This window comes from Hydra vulgaris, chromosome 14 (assembly GCF_038396675.1).
Source record: "Hydra vulgaris chromosome 14, alternate assembly HydraT2T_AEP".
Lineage (NCBI taxonomy): Eukaryota > Metazoa > Cnidaria > Hydrozoa > Anthoathecata > Hydridae > Hydra > Hydra vulgaris.
The window spans coordinates 6,350,001-6,369,222 of record NC_088933.1 but is presented as its reverse complement, the minus strand read 5'-3'; the positions used below and the strand labels follow the sequence as shown (position 1 = coordinate 6,369,222).

The window sequence follows — 19,222 nt, the reverse complement described above, 5'->3', positions numbered from 1 at the left end:
TTTAACATTTTTAAAAAAAGTTCTGATTTTTTAAATGTAAAACTACACCAAGTTTAATGCTTGTTTAAATATTAAGTTTTAAACTTGATGCAAAATAATTTTAGACTTTAAATTTTAGACCATAATGCTATTATTGACCATAATAACCATGTTGAAATTATAGTCAATATGCTAAAGGGGCTGCTGAGATAAATAGTTTGACTTAAATCAAAAAAATTTTGATATATAAAACATTAATCATTTTCACAGTTATTTAACGTTTTAATGATATAAACAGAAAAGTTAAAGTTAAGATAAAGAATCAAAGAAGGTACAAATTAAAATTATTTTAAAAGTTGTTTTCTTTTAGTAAAAAAAATCTACAACCAAAAATAATAAGGAGTTTTTTTAAACTTATTCTTATTATCTATATTGCTAATAAATCTTTTTTTTTCATTATTTTAAAATGTTAAAAACTTTTTATTATATTTTATTGCATTTTTAATGCTATTTTATTGGTATTTTTAGTGCTGGTTTATTTAGGATGTTACAAAAAACTTCACAAGATATATTTAGGAGATAGAGTTTTATGAAGGAGTAACTCAGCAAACATTTTAAAATAAATTGATAATAATGTTCGTTCGACTTCTGGAATATGCAGCATTAATCTGGAATCCATCAAAGAAATATGATATTGCAACTCTTATAATAGTTCAAAGAAGAGTAACTCGAATAAGAAGCCTCTCACATCTAAGTTATGAATCACGATTAAAAAGGTTTAATATTACAAAGCTAGAAACTTAAAGGTTAATAGGAAATTTAGTAGAGTGCTTCAAAATTGTTCACGGTTTCATACAAGTTAAATGGTGTACATCTATGTCAAAAATAATAGTAAAACCTGATGAGTTACTGGAACAATCTGCATACAGAAGAAATCCCATTCGATTCAAAAAAGAACTAATAAAGGAAAGTTGTCCAATAAGAGAGAATTTTATTCTTAATAGAATAGCCAGCATATGTAATCGTCTTCCTCCGTCTATAGTGCTTTCTACATCAGTGAAAACATTTAAAAAAGGCTTAGACAAATATATTGAAAGCGAATATAAAGTCACTGGCTGATATAGAGCATGTTACACGCTCTCATTTAACATTATGAATATTTAAATCACTTTAATTGTTATTTTGTTAAATTTCAGCAATAAATAGTTATTATTAATGATTTTTAAGGCGAATAAAATTACTGAAGTATAAAGTTAAATCTTGCAGAAAATGTTGGTTTTATTGAATGAAGAAATCGTTTTATTAGATTTTATTAAGATGAATTTCAAGATTTTTATACTTCTTAATTTTTGAAATAAAAACTTGGTAAAAATATTTGTTTTTATTTGTTCTATTTTTTAACTAAAGTCATTTTTTCTCAAAATTATCATTCTTTAAACAAACAAAATTAAGAGTTCTAAATATATTTATATTATTATTTTTAGTCTATCTTAAGAAAGAAATAATGAACTAGATAAAAAAACAGAATGTTAGTTACTAAAGACTGCATCTAAAACATGAACATTTTTTTTCATAATACTTTAGTTTAGAAAAAAGAAGTAAATAATTTTTGAAAATTTTTTTTTAACGATCATACCATTGGTATCAAAACACGCCTGATTTGATTGGATATGAGTTGTATAAATATGAATATTTTATCATTTATATATTGTTATTTATGTATGTAATTAAATAAATTTAATTAAAAGCTAATTTAAAAATAAAGTTAGTAACATACTTTTTTCTTGCACTGAGAAGATTCTCTAAGATTTCTGGAAGCAAACCTTTGCGAACACTTTTCTTTACAAAGTAATGGTTACATGGTGTAACAATATACTCATCTGGGTTCATTCTATTGAATAAAAAAATAATCAAAAAATTTATTTCGTTAAATAAATACTTTTTAATGTTTTACAACATACAGTATTTTTTTAACATAAACATTTGATGATATACTTATGTTTACAATTTTAATTTATTTTATCATATAACTTACATCATCAATGACAACACCATCAAAAAATATTTTTTTAAATGCTGAATATATATATATATATATATATATATATATATACAAACACACACACACCCTCAGCTAGCACACTTACATTGGGCCATTGCATGTAAATACATTGCAAATGTCGGCTATTTTCTTTGATGCAAATAAAATGTTGATCCAATGTTAGTTTTATCATATTTATATAAATGAAAACCTTATTAACAACGTGATTAAAAATAGTTAGCGAAATTGCATTGGTCTAATGTATGTAAAAACATTGCAAAAGTTGGTTGTTTTTACAATTTAAATTTAAAGTTGATCAAATGTATAGGGATCAACATTAATCCGATGTATAGGGATCAACGTTGATAAAATGTGTATAACTCTACATTGATCCAATGTACATGGATTAACATTGATCCAAAGTTTATAACGCAACGTTAATCCAATATATATGGATTAAATAGGGATGGCAATCCCGGGATCCCAAAATCCCGGGATTTGTCTCCAAAACTTCTCGGGATTTCAGGATCGTCAAAAAAAAAAAAAAGTTAATAAAGTTTAAGCTTATAGTTGTAGTTAAGTAATTTGTACATCATCTTTGGTATAGTATGTTTGGTTGTGTAACTGTTTATTCTCTTTGCAATGTTTACCTTTCAAAACTCTTTACATATAAAATATAATATAATATAATATAATATAATATAATATATATATATATATATATATATATATATATATATATATATATATATATATATATATATATATATATATATAACAAGGTGTATATATATATATATATTATATATATATATATATTATATATATATATATAATATATATATATATATATATATATTTATATATATACACCTTGTTATATATATATATATATATATATATATATATATATATATATATATATATATATATATATATATATATATATATATTATATATATATATATATTATATATATATATATATATATATATATACAACTTGTTTCTCCGCGCAGCGGCCTTGTTCGTCAAGGATCGTGTTTCGGAGTTATAGAGTTGAGAGAGGGTTATAACCACTATTAAGTAGCCTCCTCATCTGTAGTGGCCTTCCCGGCCTTAGCGAGGTGAATAACAATATATATATATATATATATATACATATATATATATATATATATTTAAAAAACCTTCTATCAAAAACTCTTGCTCTTTCCACCAACAAGCGCTTATATTATATTTATTTTTAATAATATACTAGTTTAAATATTATACTATATATTATATATAGTATAATATTAAAACTAATATATTATAAACATAAATAAAATTTAAGTGCTTGCTGGAGAAAAGAGCAAGAGTTTATATAGTAGAAGGTATACATTAATTTAATTTTGAATTTTCTGCTTTTAAAAGTGTGCGCAATTTTAAATCTATTTTTATATCCATTGATTTCAATTCCAAACATGTGAGTGATTCAAATTTCATTTTTATTCCCATTATTTTTAATTTCAAATGAGTGATTTATGAAAATGCGTGATTTACAAAAGTTTTTAACTAACTTTAACTAATAAAGTTGTCAAAAAACAGAAGGTTTATTTAAGTACAAAATTTTCTTAAGGTCCGTTTAATTAATGAAGTCATGCATATTTATATTATTTTTTAATTGTTATTTTTATCTATACTGTGTTACCATTTTAAGGCATTGTTTTATAATTTAAAATACTTAGGTTAATTAATTTTTAAAAGTCTTAGATAAGTTTTAATACAAAATCAAGTTAAAACATGATTTAACATATTTTTAGAGGTTCATTAATGTATTAAATATCTTAGTTATATTATCATTAAATTAATCATTTTTAAGTGTTTGATGAGTGCCTAAAAAGTATTCAATTGCATTTTTTTCTATTCATTTCCGGGGACAAATTTCTCAGTTCCGAAAACCCGGGATTGAAAATTTCCGGGATTTTTGCCATCCTTAGGATTAGCGTTGGATTATATACATTAAATCAACATTGATTCATATACATCACAACAACCTTGGATTTCATACAGAAGATCAAGATTGTGTTTACATTGAGAAAATGCAAATATATAAATATATATTTGCGTAATTTATAAGAATTATTTTTTATTCCAATATATCATTTGATTATGGAAATATATTTTGCTGATATATTTTTCTCTTTCTTATATAAGGAAATATCAAGCCACAAGCAAAACAAACATGCATTATGCCTTTTTAATCTGATGCAATTAGGGTTTTTCCAGGAGATTAAGAAATTTCCAGGGAATTTTCAACTCAGGAAAATTTCCGAAAACTTTAAAAAAAAGAATAGTAATACCTTTTTTAGGCCGTTGTTATAGACAATTTTGTGGTAAATTATTGTGAAGTAGATTATAAAATTTTTAGAAAACCCCCTTTGAAAGTCACTTTTTTTGGAATTTTGTTAACTTTTTTAATTGTATAATAACTATAAGTAAATACTATAAGTAGCAACTACAGTAATTTGTTTTCAAAATTTTATAAAACTGTTTTATACTTTTAATGTTTTTATGTTTTATACGTGCTAAACATATTGAAGTTTATTGCCATAGAAAGCTTTTTTTAAAGCTAAACATAATTTGCACCTGCATCCCTAAAGGGAAAGTGGTAGTTGTTAAAATGCAAACTGTGAACAGCGATCAGGTAAAATGGAAAAACTTTTGTGCAAACAATTGTCCTACTGGTTTTTAATGACACAATATTTTTTATTTTCTGTCTGCTGTTAAATTGTTTATTTTTCTATATATCTTAAAGACTTCAAGCAGAAGCATAAATTATATTTAACTAAAAAAAATACAACCTAACTTAAATAAAAAACATCAAGTTCCATTATAATTAATTTAAATGAAAAAATTAATGAGCAAACATTTTATTATATATAACTGTAGTGGTCATTTAATTTCTTATTTTGCAAAAAAGTTTGTATTTACAGTTCGCATATCCACTATTAAGTTATGAGTTACTTTAAATAGAGAATAAGTTAAAATACTAGGAACCGGTTAACTGAAGACTTGAAAAGTTGTAGGCTGTATAAAAAAGGAAAACATGAAGATAAGTAAGAGTTATAAGGTCTTTTGATGTGCCAGGTAAAAAACTGGATTAACAAATACTTTTATAGTATGAAGGGACAAATACAGTAAAAAGATGCAACTTGCAACGCAAAAGATTGTTATATATGCTATATTGAAGTATTTAACAAAGTTGTAATAAAAACCTTTTCAACTCACTTTTTGAAAAAAGTGTTGTGTAACACAAATTGTAGCACACTCAGGGACGAACCCAGCCTTGTTTTAGTACCACTGGGTGCCCAAAAGAAAGCGCCAAAAAATTATTTTATCTTTTCTTTTCCTTTTTTATTAAAGTTATAAAAAAATTTTTTTTTCGGTTTTAAATGCAGTAGTAGGGGACAAGGGGGTATAACTGCATATGGAGGCACAACTGTTTTTTAACATTTTCCTTTGAAAAATGTTATTTAATAATGCAAAAACAATACCACGTGTAGGTAAAACAGTGTCCTTCATTTCGCTTATGTCAAAAAGAGTGCCTGTTGCATTTCTGAGAAGTTGTGCATAATAATGTTTATTTTGATATAAATATTATATTTAAATCATATTTTTCTAGACCTTTCTTTTGAGGAACAAACAATTATTTCATCAAGTGAAAACCATTATTGATATCAAAATAACCTGATAAGCAAGCTATGAAACTGTATTCTTTCTAAAAACTACTAGGGTAGAACCACATAGATGCACAGGAGGCACAACCTCATACTTTTAATATTTATCAAAATTAGGTAACTACAAATAACAATAATTACAATTGCCACCCTTAAATGTCTTCATGTAAAAACTTGAATAGAAATAACTTTGTTTTGAGATGTTGGAAATTAGATTTCGTATTTTTTAATTTAATTTTTTTTAAATGAGTATTTGATTTAAATATAAAGCTAAGAGTATAAATTGATATCTAGTATTTTATATATTTATGTATATCTGGTAATTATTATATTATTATATATTGTAGGTTTATAATTGTGTATCTCTTAATTTTGAAATATATATATATATATAAAACAAATTTACGCTAATAAAAAGCAATTGCTTTTTTCACGCAATTATGGGACGTAACTGTTCTTTGGTTACTAACTGAATATTAGTTTTAAAAAAATGAAAATCGATACGAAACTTAATTTTAAAAACTTGTTACAAAATTTTATAACAATGGAATGTATAAAAAGTTTGCTTTTTCGAAAAATTTTAAAATATCCATTCAGAGTAAAGATAACTTTTTTTTGTTGGCAATTAAGAGTGAACTGCTTTTGATAATGAATAAACAAAATAAAAAAATGTCAGTCTTAATAACTATGGCACAAACTTAATTTTTGAATGAACAAACTCTTAATCTTTAGCTTGTTATTTTGCTATTGTTATTTTTAGAGGAAAAAGAAAAAACAAAGTGTAAACTTTTTCAGAAAGTTTTTTTTCACATTTTTTCTTTTACTTTAAAAATAATAAAAATAACAATTACAATGACTTTAATAAAAGTTTTATTAAAACCTGATTATTTTTAAATGTAATTTTTTTAATTAGACTTAATGAATAAAGAAATATAATATATCTTTTTAAATATAATATGTTCTTTAATAAAAAAAATATATACCATTTTTTTAACTACATTTACCGCAATTATCTCTTCTCAAATTTAAAGGGTGCCTTAAAATCGCGTTAAAAATTATTAACCTTAAGTAAATGTTAAATGATCAGATTTGCTGATATTTAAATCATTATTTAAAATTAAAATAACAGTAAATTTGTTTATTAAATGTTTATGTTTTTTATTTAAGTAGTAATTTAAATACAAAACATAAAACTATTTTGTTAATTTTCGAAATATTAATTTAATATATGTAAATAAATTATGCTATCTAAATAAGATTAAAAATTGTATAAAGTATTTAAACATTTAATTACTAATTATTTAAATATCAACAACTACTAAAATTAAATTTACTAAAATATAGTTAATTAATGTTATAAATACTTTAACAATTTTGAATAATTATTTACAAATAGCGTGGTAATTGCCAGGGCTGGGTTATGTACTTCTTGGCCTCCCAGCACTTTAGACTTTCTGGGCCCTGTTGATCTCCTAGTTTCAAAATTAACAGTGGTTTAAAATAAAAAAATCTTTGTAAATGTTGCGCTATGGCTTTATAATGTATTTTCTTCTGTATTTAAGCAAGCATCTTGTTAATTATAATTAAAAACATGCTGCAATTAGTATAGGTTTTAAAACACCTTTCGCCTGGATTTTAAGCTTGTAAATGCAGATATGATATCTTTTAGGTCGATGGAATCCAATACCCGGTTTTCTATTTGAACAATAGAATAATCTGAAAGACATTCCTGAAAAAAAGATCCAAAATGAATGAATGAATACATTCATTCAATAAGTGAAAGTTAAGAACAGTAGAATATCACTCAACAAGTTTTTGTGCACTGCAAGTAATCTCCGAGATATCCATGCTGAGGAGATTCACAAAAAAACCAAACAGAGAGTTCAATCCAGAATAGGCTTTGTTTCTTTTCTAGATCACTCATTTGTTTGTCCGTGATCTCATTAACGTTGGCAATCCTTTAAGATTGCCCAGAAAACACTATAGTTTCCACACTGTTAATTTTATCATGGTAATGCCTCTTGCTTGCTCTTGGGAGCCTTTGAACATAGACATATTCATCCGTGTTGACTAAAGACATGGCTTCCTTTTTTTTATTGCTTGAAATTGGAGCGAACTTGCTGCACGTAATGCTCCAGGGAGTTGTACAGTTTTTCATCCATACCTCCATCAAGCTTTACAAACTGCAGTTTCTAGTTAACTTTGTTTAAACTTTCCATGATTCTGCTCCAAATGATTATTAAAATAGCTGTCACAAGTTGTACCACTTTGGTCAAAATTTCAAAGAACTCTGCTCTTGGTTTTGCTTTCTGATCATGGTTAAGATCAAGGAGAGCCTATAAAGAAAATATTTGATAATAGGTATGAACAACCAAAAATAAACTATGTTTATATTTGATTTTCTGAATAATTCTTAATCACCTAGTAAATAGAATAATCCTTTTCAATGACTAAACAAGCATCAGTACGAGCTGACCAACAAGTTAGTGAGAGAGTCTACGGAACCTTAACATGTATTCCAGCAAGGAACTTTGACTTTCATATGCGTTGATGCAAGGAACTGTGACTTTGAGATACCAATGCGTTGATGCAGATAAGAAGTTTAAATTTTTATTGAAGAAAGCTAAAGAAATTAATAGCAGCTCTGTTGAATTTCGCGACACTCACACGAGATTCAAATAGTGAGCAGCAGATGGAATGTATATGGAGAGAACTTTGATCTCTTCAATGTCTTGTAAACCAAAGGAGATTCCAGAAGTATCATTGGAATTGTCGTATGACTGACCCCAGCAATTTTGAATGTTGATCGCATACTAATCCATCTTTTTAAAAATTATTTCAAGCATGGAAACTGCAAAATGATTATGCATATGGAATAAATGCTAAGAACCCCTCAACTGGTTTTCCGTTTGGCACACATCGAGAGAAGAATCAACGATGATTGATAGATATAAAGCAAATTTGATTTCACTAAGAAATAATGTTTGAAGAAAATAAAAAAATACTCCAACATAGTACTTAAGAATGATCATATTACCTATAAATTCTATAAACTTGGTGGCTATTGGGTGTATGAGTTCTTTGCAAATGTCTTTAGATAAGTACAAGATATAATCCTTTCCTTTATTTTAATGAATTATCAAGTGTTGGGCGAGGAAAGAATCAAATTTTACTAATAGCTCAATACAACCTTCTGTTGCATATTGATCCTAGTTTTTCGTCTGATCAGCGGAATGATAATCCTCTGAGTAAAATATCCAATTAATATTTAATTTCTTTATTCACCATTATATTCTTAAATTTTTAAGTTTCCTTTTTCGCCATTAAGAAATCGAAATTTCTTTCAAGTCGTTAAAAAAAATAAAACATCTAGTTTGCGATACGTGATAAGCGCCGTTATTACAAAGATAAAAAACCTCAGGGACATGAGAGGAAGTCAAGGAAAGAGGCCGATAATAACTGTCCTTTCAAATTATATATCTCTCAAAAATTCATTTAGATGCTCTGGCCCCTTGAACTCTGTGGCCTCTCGGCAGATGTCTAGTGTGTCTGTTGGTTAAACCGGCAGTGATAATTGCAACAAAAACGTTTATTAAATCCTTAAGTAACATAGTTTTCTTATCGCAATCAAAGCAATATGGTTGCTTAGTAATTAAAGCAACATGATTGCATAATAAATATAACAAGCAACACCCACCTGTAAATTCATGTATTCAAAGAAATACTTTAATTTAACTCCTTACTTCCAAGATAAATGCAAATGATTAAAATGATGATTAAGAAAATGATAACTAAAACTCATTGCTGCAGCACCAGTTTTAACTAGGGGATGAGGAGGGGTGTGTGAATATCAACCCTTCTCCCCCTTATGCTGCAGAAAAAAAAGCGGTACCCCCAAATAAACTATGGGCTTGTCACTGTTCACACACATATATATACAATTAACGGGTGATGCGGAAGTTATCGGACAAATCCTAATTTCATTATTTGAGCATAATAATTAGTTTTTGTGGTTCTTTTCGAAAGCGACTAAAAATGTTTTTTGTTAATAAACCTAATATAAAAAAAAAAAAATCGTAAATCATTTTGAAAAGAAAGGATTTGCTCGATGTACAATATATGATAACCTAAAAAGACTTGAAACTGTTCAATCATTTTCTGATAGAAAGCACACTGGTCGTCCAACATCCTGGACTGGAGAAAAAAAAGCCAAACTAACGAGACTTGTCAACAATCGAAAAGGGGTCAGTCAGAGAAAAATAGGTATTAAATTCGGTGTAAATCAATCGACAATTGGTCGTCAGTTAAAAAAAATGAATATTAAATATAGAAAACGTGAAAAGACTCCAAAATACACTATAGAACAACAAATAAAGGCAAAGAAAAGAAGCAGGAAACTAGTTAACCAACTCTATAACACAAAATCGCTTCTAGTCATTGATGACGAAAAATACTTTTGTTTTTCAGGGGACAACATGCCTGGAAATTCTGGATACTACACAAGCAACAAAAAGATATGCCCAGAAAGTGTTCGTTTTATAGGAAAAGAGAAATTTCCAAAAAAATTATTAATGTGGATTGCCGTATGTGACCGTGGTATGATCGAGCCATTGTTTCGCACTTCCAAGGCTGTAGCGATCAATTCATCAATCTATATTAATGAATGTTTAGAAAAACGATTTCTTCCATTTATTCACAAGTATCATGGAGACTTTAACTATTTATTTTGGCCAGATTTAGCAAGTTCTCATTATTCTAAAGATTTTCTAAATTGGATGGACCAATATGTCTATTACGTTGATAAAGAATCCAATCCCCCAAATGTGCCTCAAGCACGATCAATTGAAAATTTTTGGGGACATTTGGCACAGAAGGGAGATTTACGAGGGAGATTAGCAAGCTTCAACAGAGCAAGTTTTGATTGATCACATTAAACTAAAACTACAAGAAATTGATTTAAACTTTTTACAGTCGCATATGAAAGGCGTCAGAGCAAAATTGAGATCAATTGCAGATGGTGGTGTTTTTTCATATAAAAAATAATATATATTTATTAAAAGATAAATGCTTTATTTAAAAAAAGTATAATAGTAGTTTGTTTTTTTACTTATAAATAAGTTATTGACGTTTTTATTTTTAAATCACCGATAACTTCCGCATCACCCCTTAAGCACTCATACAAATACAAACATATTTAAATAACTATTTAAAATGCTATACTGAAGTAATTAACAATGTTGTAATAAAAACCTTTCTAAATCACTTTTTGAAAGAAGTGTTGTGTAGCACAAATTGTGCGCCATCATAATAGAAGGATATAAAGATGCAAAATCAAGGGTTGCGATTGGTTTTCGGTAATACCTGAAAAAATAAAAAAAATGTGTATATAAAGAGTTTATTTTCAAAACGCGTTATGAGCAACTTTGTTCTTAAATGCCAACTTAAAGAGACAACTTTACTTAATTTAAAAAATAACACAATTAATAATACTAAATAATTATATAAAAAAACAACTTTAAAAAATTACTTATGATAAACAACTTGAAATATATTAAATTATAAAGAGAACTTTTATGCGCTAACTATCTTTTAGATTAAAAACTTAAATCAGCACATGTAACCAAAATTGCACATACCATATTTTGAAAATAAGCCCTTCATATGAACATACATACAAACACATATATAAGTAATTATTATATACTTACATATATGGGTGATTTAATTGAAGTATGTGTGTATATATCTATATCTATCTATCTATATATATATATATTTATATATATATATATATACATATATATATATATATATATATATATATATATATATATATATATATATATATATATATATATATATATATATATATATATATATATATATATACAGGGCTCGAATTAAGCGTATCGCGATTACTTTTCGCACCTTCGCGATTAGTTTTTTCTAAAAAATTTGTTTTTTTGCAATCTTTCTTTTTTTCGTGATTATTCTTTTTTTTTTTTTATTTTAGAAGATTGATACTTTATTTGCAAATATTTAGTGTTCTTTTACAGTATAAAACTGCAGTGACTTCCGTAACGATAATTTTTTTTTAAAGCGGAGCATACAGTAAAAGAAAGAAAAATAAAAGATTTAGATAATCAATTACCAAAAATGTTTAAATGCAGGAAAAAGATCAATTGTTTAAGGAAGGAAAAATTTATAAAAAACAAAAGATTAAATACCTATTCGAATCAAGAAATAAAAGATTTTGATTGAAAAAAGATTTTGATTGAAAAGTCACTTTCTTAACTCGAATTCTCAAGGGCTTTATTCCGATTTAGCTCATTCATTATGAATAAATTTAATGATATTTTTATAAGTTTATTTTGCGAAGAATAGTGGAAGGCAATATAGACTTTAAATAGTTATTAAAAAAAAACTTTAAAGTTTGTTAGTACACTTGTTAATTTTAAATTAATAGCAATAAATGGATGCAAATAAGGTCCACAGATGCAGATTATCTACAGTTAAAAAGTGGGAAAAACATTTTAATTGCGAGTTAGAATACGATTTAAATGGAAATGAAGTTATAAGATTAAGATGCAGTTTATGTAAACAATTTGAAAAATGGATAAGTCAAACAAAATTGTTTTCCATGACCTGGATCAAACCAGGAACAATATCAATAAAAAAAGATTCACTGGCATCGCACTTAAGCAGTGCACAACATAAAGAAGTCACGCGAATTCATCAACAAACAACATTAGGTTCAGTTTCATTATCTAACCATGTTATTCATAATACTCCAATTGGGCATGGTTTACATAAAATGTCCGTAAAAGACAATGACTCGTTACGGAAAAAGTTTAATATTGCATATTACTTGGCAAAACAAGAGTGTCTATTCACAGATTATCCTTATTTGATTGCATTAGAAAAGAAGAATAAGGTTATAAATTTAGGAAATTCTTATGGCACTGACCATGCAGCTGCAATATATCCAGATTACATTGGCACAGTAATTAAAAACAAATTAACTGAATGTTTAAAAAATTGTAGATTTTACTGTGTTCTCTGTGATGGAAGCACAGATTCAGCTGTATCCGAACAGGAATTGATTTACATTCTTTATTTAAAAGACGGAAGTCCGAAAGTAGAATTCTTATCTATTAAAACGGCAGAGATTTCTAATGCTATTGGCCTGAAAAAATGTATAACAGACGCTTTTACAAGAGTTGGTATTACCAATTCTTACAAACATCTATTGGGTGTAAATCTTGATGGAGCTAACGTTGATCTAGGAGCTTATGCTGGTTTAGGCGCATTACTAAAGGAAGGTTCTCCTTGGCTGGAAGTTGTACACTGTTTTAACCATTAACTTGAACTTGCTTTAAAAGATGTGTTTGAAAATTTATCTGCCTTCAAAACTGTTGACGAACTACTTTTGCAACTTTATCAAAAGTCACCAAAGCCCTACCGAGAACTACAAGGATTAGCCGAAGCTTGGGGTAATAGCGTTCTGAAACCAACGAAAGCATGCGGAACTCGGTGGATTGATCACAAGTATAAAGCAATAAAATTGCTTTAGAAAATTATGGTGTGTTTATGACACATATTGAATCTTTGGCTATAACAGACTCCCAGGTAGCAAAGAGAGCAGAGTTAAAGGGTTTTTTAAAGCAATTTATCTCCCCTTCGGCGTCTAAGTTTAAGTTTTCAGAACAATATTCATGATCCAGTAAAAGCTGTAAGAAGAGTTCAAGAATTTACATGGACAATGGCCAAGCTGCAAATTGTTCTAAAAAATTCGCTAGACAATTTGCTTGATGATACCAGTGTTATGACCCATTATAAAAAACTGTCTAAAGATATTGAGATAATTGATTCAAAGCAATGTTATCAAAATATTGCACTTTCTCAATATACCGAAGTTAATGGCCATGTTTTTGACCAGTACAAGCTAACTATTGCAAATATCACTATATGTATGGAAGGCCGTTTTCAATCTCTCCAAAAGTCACCATTGTTTATACATTTGGTAGCTTTACTTGACGTTTATAACTGGCCGTTAAATATGAATGATGGAACTTTTGGCGTTAAAGCTATCGGTGAAGTTGTTGAACATTTTTCTGAATTTTTAATTGGTGTAGGATGTGATTTGAATAATATACTTCATGAGTGGATCATTTTAAAAGCATACATGTTTCCCATCATAAGTAACAATCAAAATGAGTATTATTTGAAAATTTGGGAAATTGTTTTTTCCAAATCAAATTTGGTCAAAGAATGCCAAAATATTCTTGATATTTTTGAACTATTTTTAATTTGTCCTTTTACAAATGCGAAAATAGAACGAATGTTTTCATGTATGAATTGCGTAAAAAATGACTGGAGAAGTTGTCTTAGACAAGATCTCTTAGAATCTCTACTTCGGATAAGTGAAGAAGGTCCTGAGGTTGACAAATTTGAACCTGATACTGCTATGGACAAATGGTATAATGATAAAGTTAGACAATTGTCAGCAAATTTTCATCGTTATCCGGAAAAAAGAAAAAAAAGTCAGGAAAAACAGACATTGATCAGCAACAGTTACAATATCGGATTTGGAAGAAAGTGAAAGCGAGGAAGAAAATTTAATATTCTAACCATTAAACTAGTGAAATGATTACAAAACGATCAAAATATTTACAATTACAATCTAATACTTTTTCTATTAGCAATTAAAAAAAGTATTAGATCAAAAAAGATTCTATTATTTAGACACATTTTTTTCTTTCGCTTTATTTTATTGAATGAAAAAAGTGAACGCTAACTTTTATTAAAAAATACATTGAATGAAAAAGCAATAGATAGAAATATCATGGGAATTTGATAAGGTTACTTAGATAAGAAAACTTACTTAATAAGAATTTAATTATCATTCTTGTTTGTGATTGTGTGGGTTTTCGTGAAAATGTTAAGTTTTAACATTTCATCACTATAATGTTTTCGTCATTTTTAATAGTTTTTTATAACTGTTTCAAATTTATAGATTGTTTTGTTAGAGTTTAAAAAATTTTTTTTTGACTGTTAAAAATTTATAAAAAATTAAATATTCTAGTTGTTTTAAACAGTTTAAAATATGTAAATAAAATAGAAAATGAATTAATTAAAAGAAGATTATATCACGTTCATTGATTTTACAAAAATACAGCCGTTAGATTTAATACAATATAATAATAATAATAATGTAAATTATAACTAAAGCTACTTTACAACCGCTGAACGTAAATGTTATGACATCTTATGCAAAAATGAGACTTGTTATATATGTTATCATAAATAAGTTAGAGTAAATAATGCCCCCTCCCCTCCGGTGGGAGTGGAGGAGGGGTTATGAGCAACAAAAAAATTGTGATTAGATTTTTTTACGTTAATACCAGCCCTGATATATATATATATATATATATATATATATATATATATATATATATATATATATATATATATATATATATAAATTATGTTAGTGTATTCTACAAATAGAGTGCTCAATGTTCTTCAAGAACAGAGCTATGATAAATTAGTAAAAATACTTATCTAATTTTCTTCAACGGCATGTTTCTCCATCAGTAGGTTTATCAGAAAGCTTCCTGATGAACCTACTGATTGAGAAACATGCTGTTGAAGAAAACTAGATAAGTGTTTTTACTAAAACATTAGGCCAATATACTAAGACAAATATAAACATTAATAGGCTAATATATAAACATTAGGCCCATATACATTTGCTGTTGAAATTCAGTATATAGCTAATTTATATTAACATTGGCCCAATATTACATACAACATTGAGCCAATGTTGTATACAACGTTGGACCAATGCTTAAACAATGATCAAACCTGAATTGGGCCAACATTGAATTTCAACGTTGAACCAATATAAGCTTGCTATCTGGGAATGGTGTAAAAGTGAATTTGAACAAGATTTTTTTAAATTTAAAACAATTATTTTAAATTAATAATTTTAAAACTACTTATTACTCATTACTATTATTTTATTTATTTATATATTAATTATTTTATCATTTAGTGCTCTGTATTTTAAATTTTTTTTTTCAAAAAGTTGCTAGGTAAATATAATTAACATAATAATATAACTAAAAAATAAAATAAAAATATATTAAATAAAATAAAAATTTATTAAATTGAAATTTATTTTAAAAGAAACTTTAAAAACAACAGATGGTGGTTTGAATAATAAAGACCTAATATCTGTTAGCAACCGAGCCATGGAAATATCTATGAAAATAACTTATAAAACAATTTATATTTGTCTTGTTATATAAAATAAAAAAAATAAAACATTCCAAGATGACAAGGAAGAAAAAAATCAAACCCTTTAATAGGATCAATAACAGTTGCACCTTCATATTCATCACCAGCTTCAATTTTTTGTGCAGGAAGTATAAAATCATGTTCCTTTGACTAAAAAGTGAAATTTTGTAATTTATATAATTTTATGAGGTTTTAAAATTTTACAGTTGTTAATTAGATTTGTTATATTAATTGGATTTAATAATATTTTTATTTAAAATTTATGTCAAAAATCATTTATTTTATCATTAGACAACTTTTTATTGAACATTTTTAACTACTATTTTAGATGCATTATTGTTAATTTTGTTTCACATTTTTATTGTAAAAAAAATGAACCATTATACTTTTACATTTTTAATAACTTTTTTTTTTTTTTACTTTATAAATTATTAATATACTTATTATAAGTATAAAAAATGACAGATATCTAACTATTTATCTAATATAAGTGTTTATAAAATAAACCTTGTTGTCCTTTAAACTCTACAAAATCTTAACTTGGCCACATAAGAAAAAACTACTTTGATAAATGAATAAAGAAAAAAAACTAAACTAAATTAGAACTAGAGGAAAAACACCCACGAAGCAATCCAATGGTTTAAAAATCTAATGATTTATTCTAGCAAAAAATACTGCATTTTTCTCTAGTTTGACATTGTTGATTTTTACCCCACTTTATCACACCTAACATACTAAGCAATGCTTAGTATGTTACATAATACAGTTTGCAAAAAACCATGCAATTATCAGCAAAGAGAGCATTAGAGTCATTAACCATTCCAGAAAGTCCTTGCTGTTTTTTAACAACAAAAGAAATTTAGCACACAACTGTTTTTATATCAAAATGGGGTGTTTTGATGGTGCATAATAATAAATAAAGATGATATTGGATTATACGGTGACGGCAGACTTGTGGTAATCCACAAAAAAATTGGCTTGTGAATTGATTCTTATGAAAAAATATCATTAAAGTTTTTAAAATGATTGGTTTTATAATAGCAATACAAATAAACCAACATGCAGTCAACTTCTTACATGTATCTTTCAACCTAGAAAAAAATCTGTACCAACCTTTTAAAAAACCAAATGGAAAGTTTCGCTATGCCCATACTGATTTCAATCACCTCCTCAAATTCTTAAACAATATCCAACCTGCATTAGCAACAGATTATCACAATATTCTTCAAATAAAAACATGTTTAATCTACCTATAACAGAATGCAGAAAAGAACTAAGAAGAAGCAGCTTTACTGATTTAAATTTAATATATAACCCTGAAAAAAAGGGCAAATCCAAAAGAAAAAGAAATATAACATGGTTCAACCCCTCTACCCCCTCCTACGGTAAAAGCGCTTTTACCAATATCTTCCTAAAATTATTCGACAAATATTTCTCAACACCTTACACCTTAAATAAGTTACTCAATTGAAATTATAGTTAAAGTGAGTTAAAGCTGTGCCAAAAATATTGTCAAAATAATAAAAAGCCACCAAACAATATTGTATCTAAAATTTGAAATGAACACCCACGATGCATTGCATAAACAATAAAACAACGAATAAAAGGAAAATGTAGAGCTCAAATGTTATTTATTAATGTATAGTGTCACCCCCTAATAATCCAGAAAGAGTACAGCATGGAAAATAAGAAATCGATTGTGAGCAGTCAATTTGACAGGCTAACACACAGAACTGATGGTCAAATGTTTATATCGGACAGATAAAAACTTTTTTTTTGTCTAAATTTTTAACTTAGTAATAGTTCTTCATTACTGAGCTTTACAAATACAAAACAACTTGATGTATGAAAATTAACAAATTAGTATTCCGTTATTTAATTAATAATTTAAAATAAAATCAAGTAACTTATGTTGAAACTTTTTTTAAATATCAAAACAATTTTTATAATATATTAAAAAAACTGGACAATTAATACTATGAAATGCTACTACATCAATTATACTTATATATATTATATATATATATATATATATATATATATATATATATATATATATATAAATATATATATATATATATATATAAATATATATATAAAGATTTATAATAAAAGAACTTGACAATATCAATCTTCAGATGTTATAAACAAAAAAAATGAAATAAAAAACAAAAAATTATGAAAAATTTGTATTTTTATTTGAGACATAAAAGTTTTACATTTATTATATATTAATATACCTTGCGAAGCAATTGTGAAACAACTTTAACTTGTTGCCCTCTAGTGAGAAGATATGATAAAGGAACTCCTGTTACACGAGCCATTTCCATATAATTAATAACGCACATTAATTTATCAAGAAGCCGCAATGGTAAAATGGCATCTTTCATGCAGTACACAGCTAAACGACGCCTAGTTTGTTCATTACCATTCTAAAATAAAATTTGATTTTTATAAATATGACAACTTTATTAATTATTTAGTATATAATTTCATTTATTATTTCATATATATATATATATATATATATATATATATATATATATATATATATATATATATATATATATATATATATATATATATATATATATATATATATATATATATACAGTATTAGACAAAACATTTGCAACCAACATCGAACAATGCTAAAAAGTGTTCTTAATTTTACATGTCTTAAAAACGAAACAAATTATACTACCACAGCAAACAGTTCAGGAGTCTGAAGTCAGAGCATGCCATGACATGAGCAATCAGCTGACAGGTGACAGCACACAGGCAGAATTTTGTTGACAAGAGCCATTTTGCAGCGGACAAAACAAGTGCAACTTTTTTGGTTTGTTTCATTTTCTTAAGTCTGGTCCGTGTCAACGTCACGGAAGTTTTTTAATAATTAAAGGAAGTATCCAGAAGTTTCCAGAAGCATGCAGAAGCTTCCAGAAGTTTCCAGAAGAAGCATCTGGAAGAATCCAGTGCCATCCAGAAATATCCAGAAACAATCAGAAGCATCCAGACGCAACCAGAAGCTTCCAGAAGCCCCTGAAAAGAAGCATCTAGAATCATGTATCATCAATAGAAGAGACATGTAAATTGACATGTAATTCAGTCAGTATATGGAAGTCAATCAGTCAGTATTATCAAGACAGTTTATCGAAGTGAGTTTTATCAAAGTGTTT

The 19,222-nt window shown here is 26.7% G+C and overlaps 1 protein-coding gene across 1 annotated transcript in view; it reads right to left on the bottom strand.

Moving 5' to 3' along the window:
• LOC100200641 (DNA polymerase delta catalytic subunit) overlaps positions 1–19,222 on the bottom strand; it is a 68,873-nt gene that overhangs the window by 23,051 nt on the left and 26,600 nt on the right. The window contains exons 7-10 of the mRNA XM_065817384.1: positions 18,284–18,475; positions 16,105–16,193; positions 10,992–11,102; positions 1,757–1,870 (exon numbers count right to left, since the gene is read on the bottom strand). Of these exons, the coding sequence (XP_065673456.1) occupies positions 1,757–1,870; positions 10,992–11,102; positions 16,105–16,193; positions 18,284–18,475 (506 nt within the window). The remainder of the gene's footprint in view (positions 1–1,756; positions 1,871–10,991; positions 11,103–16,104; positions 16,194–18,283; positions 18,476–19,222) is intronic.